Raw genomic sequence first — 3,906 nt, forward strand, 5'->3', positions numbered from 1 at the left:
ACATAAAATTTACACATTTTCAACCCAATTACTAACCTGTCCAATGGTGATTTCGCCAAGAACAATAATTCCGGGACTATATATAATTACTCCTCGTACAAGCAAGCACGAAAGGAAGCAAACAGAAAGCAGTAGGAAGGAGCATTTAAGTACAGCTAGCAAAACCAAACCTTTACAGGGAGTTTCAAATATATCAAGAGTCCTACATAAAAATAAAAAATTGATTCTCTGTTCGGCTATTCTTGGAAGTAGGTATATTCTTGAGATGTAGCCAAGATGCGGATGTCCCAATTTCTTTAAAATTTTCAGAGCAATGCTCTTGTATTTCTTTGCAGCCACATGAAGTGGTTAGAATCAGTTCCTTGTTTGAAATACTTGTTTAAACATTTTCGATCAGCATGTCTCAGCTTCTCTTCATCATTGCTTCCTCTCTCTGCTTCCTGATCATCAGTACCTCCAATGGCGGCAAGGACATAGATTCATGCCCTTGGCACATGTGTGGCGACGTTAACATTAGCTACCCGTTTTGGCGAGTAGACACCACAACCTCGAGCCAGCACTGCGGTTACCGGGGCCTCGGCCTCAACTGCTCGAGCTCTGACCAGCTCATCATCAACCTACCCAACAACGACGCTTACAGCGTTATAAATATAAATTATGACAATAACACCCTCATTCTCGTCAATGTCCATGCTACCACCGACCCATACTGCCCCAGGCCGCGTCACAACCTCAGTCTTGACACTTGTACTGTTCCATTGTTTCACTCCCAATCAGATTTGAACGTTAATTTTTACTTCAATTGCAGTGGTTACCCTACAGATGATCCTCCTATACGGTGCTTGGGATTTGGTTTGAACAAGTCTTCCTATGTTTTCGTGGCCGGAACAGAGCCTAACGTTAATAATTGGTACGATTACTGTGAGGAGAAAGTGGTGACAACTGCGATGGAGAACCCGATGATCCAAAATATTTCTTCTGTGTTCACGAGTATGGTTGTTTGGGTCATGAACAACGGGTTTATGCTCAATTGGGGGACGGTGAAAGAGTGCGGTGCGTGCGAGGCGTCTCACGGGCGCTGTGGCTACGACAACTTGACTAGAGAGTTGTTGTGCTTTTGCCCCGATGGCACCACTCAAGGACAATACTGCAAAAAAGGTACCTTCTTTTCGTTAAATTTTACTCCTGCGTTTGATTAACATGGTATTTTGTTTAAATAGACCAACATTAGCCACCCATTTTGAATAGTGATGGACTTTGAGAGGCTGATGGGCTTTAATTTGTGTGGGTTATTTTAAAAAATTCTAAAAAAATTGAAAAAAAAAAAAAAAAAAAAAAAAATTCAATGGGGCAAATTATAATTTTTGTGGAGGTATGTTCATAAACTTTCAAAAAATTAAAAATAAAATTACAAAAAAGTAATTCTAGTGGGGGCGAATTGTAATTTTAGTGAGAATATATTCATAAATTTTTAAAAATTTGAAATATAAAATACAAAAAAAAAAAAATCCAGTAGTGGGTCCGTGCATGTGAAGGCCTTTTTAACATGTAAATATGGAATAGAGTAATGGACTTATTTATAAAATTCACTACGATTTTTTTTTTTTTTTTCATTTTTTTTTTTTTTTTTTTTTTTTTAAGAATCTCTGTATCAATCCCACCATTATAATATTCGCTATATTCCATTTCACCATCTGAATTTCACTTTTTTATTTTTTTAACTTTTGTATTCAATCCAAACACAACTGTTTTTGGACTAAGCTACAATCTGCCCGTTAATTAAGAAAAGAAAAATGATATTTAAGCCTAACAAAACTAACGTGCTTCCTTAACCAAAGGGTTTGTGAAGCCTTAAATTAGATGAATGTTGAATCTATGTTTTAGTCCCACTTGGATGCATGGAAGGGATGCATTTGGCCCACCATTTTAGTTGAAATGATCAGGGCTTGTGTAGCATAACTCTTAATTTTTTTAAAAAACAAACTAAATATATGATTCATTAATCAGTTGCTTTGGTTTCTCTCAAGGCCGATCCAGATGACTGCAATGTTTTTGCTGCAGGTTATAAATGGACCTTACGAAGGATTTTGACAATAGGTACCATACTCTTATACCAATTAGTTATATTTTTTAAAAGTGATTGTTGTAATTTCTATTTTTTCAGTGGACTTCTGAGTGACAGATAAATTAATCTTAGGGAGAAAAGGGTATAGTCAGGTTGGAGAGTGTGACTAATTATTTCTTGTTTGCTTTCTTTCTCTCCTAACATATTTAGAATTCTTAACCATGATTTGTTTGTCAATATACATTAAAAATGACAAATAAACATGCAATCATTTCTAAGTCTAACCATTGAAAGAATTATACCTTTACAAAATCTGAAAATAGTTGTTTTTTTTTCCCTTGAGATTGCTCAATTACCAATGACATGCCAATATTGCTAATTTTGAATATAAATGAGATCATTTCTAATTTTTTTCCTTTCTATATTTGATCACTAACCTCTAATTTTTTTCTTTCTATATTTGATACTAATCTGAACAGGAGTTGTTTTGGGCGGAATTGGAATATTACTACTAAGTATCATTTTGTGTTGCACTACATCAAAAACCTCTTCATATAGATCAATCATATTCTGGAGGAAGAAAATAAACTATAATCAGAATCTTGAGGCCTTTATTAAGAACCATGGATCTCTATTTCCCAAAAGATATAAATATTCAGATGTTAAGAAAATGACAAACAATTTCAGAGATAAACTTGGTCAAGGAGGATATGGTTGTGTGTACAAAGGAAAACTACTTGACAGTCATCTTGTAGCAGTGAAGCTCCTTGATGAATCCAAAGGAAATGGAGAAGAATTCATCAACGAGGTTGCAAGTATCAGTAGGACTTCACATGTTAATGTTGTCACTCTTTTGGGGTTTTGTGTTGAAGACCGTAAAAGAGCTCTCATTTACGAATTCATGCCTAATGGATTTCTTGAAAAATTTATATACAGTGAAGGCCTTTTGAAGACCAATGGGCATTTGGGTTGGGAAAAACTGTATCAAATTTCAATTGGGATAGCTCGAGGACTTAAGTACTTGCACCGTGGGTGTAACCAACGGATATTGCATTTTGACATAAAACCTCACAATATTCTTCTTGATGAAGATTTTTGTCCTAAGATCTCCGATTTTGGGCTTGCAAAACTATGTACTAAGAAAGAGAGCATTATATCAATGTTGGAAGCTAGAGGGACGGTAGGGTATATTGCTCCTGAAGTGTGCTGCAGAAACTTGGGAGGAATATCGCACAAGTCTGATGTCTATAGCTATGGAATGATGATATTAGAAATGGTTGGAGGAAGAAAGAATGTTGATGATGGGGCGAGCCATACCAACAAGATATATTTTCCACATTGGGTCTATAAGCACCTTAAGCTAAATGAAAAGTTAGGATTTCAAGATGACATGACCGTGGAAGAAAACGAAATGGCAATGAAGATGATATTAGTAGGGTTGTGGTGCATACAAACCTATCCTTTACAAAGGCCATCAATGAGTAAGGTGATGGAAATGCTGGAAGGTGGCATAGAGACCCTGGAAATTCCACCCAGACCCTACTTATATTCTCCTTCAAAATCAGCAGCAACGGAATAATCTTATACTACATTACTGAAGTTCTAATTCATTGTTAAAATTACATATCGTCCATTTTGTCTAATCATTCCTAACAAATTTAGCAGAACATATCATTATAAGATTCTGGTTTACAAGGACTTTAATATGGCAATCAAAACTTTAAGGCAATGTGTGCAGCTTAATATTATTATTATTATTATTATTATTATGGGTAAGTGAGGTGTGCGCAGCTTTTTAATTTACATCATACAAGTTTTTGTATTTTTTGCAGATAGATGAA

At 35.5% G+C, this 3,906-nt stretch overlaps 1 protein-coding gene across 1 annotated transcript; it reads left to right on the plus strand.

Moving 5' to 3' along the window:
* Positions 1–398: 398 nt before the first annotated feature.
* Positions 399–3,644, plus strand: LOC132281874 (LEAF RUST 10 DISEASE-RESISTANCE LOCUS RECEPTOR-LIKE PROTEIN KINASE-like 2.1). Its single transcript, XM_059783537.1, has 3 exons — positions 399–1,158; positions 2,008–2,061; positions 2,545–3,644. The coding sequence occupies exons 1-3, from the start codon at positions 399–401 to the stop codon at positions 3,642–3,644; spliced, it is 1,914 nt and encodes a 637-aa protein (XP_059639520.1).
* The last annotated feature ends 262 nt before the right edge of the window (positions 3,645–3,906 follow it).

The sequence above is a fragment of the Cornus florida genome, unplaced genomic scaffold (genome assembly GCF_030987335.1).
Source record: "Cornus florida cultivar Cherokee Brave unplaced genomic scaffold, ASM3098733v1 CherokeeBrave_3.0.0_Hap2_Chr11, whole genome shotgun sequence".
NCBI classification, from domain to species: Eukaryota; Viridiplantae; Streptophyta; class Magnoliopsida; order Cornales; family Cornaceae; genus Cornus; species Cornus florida.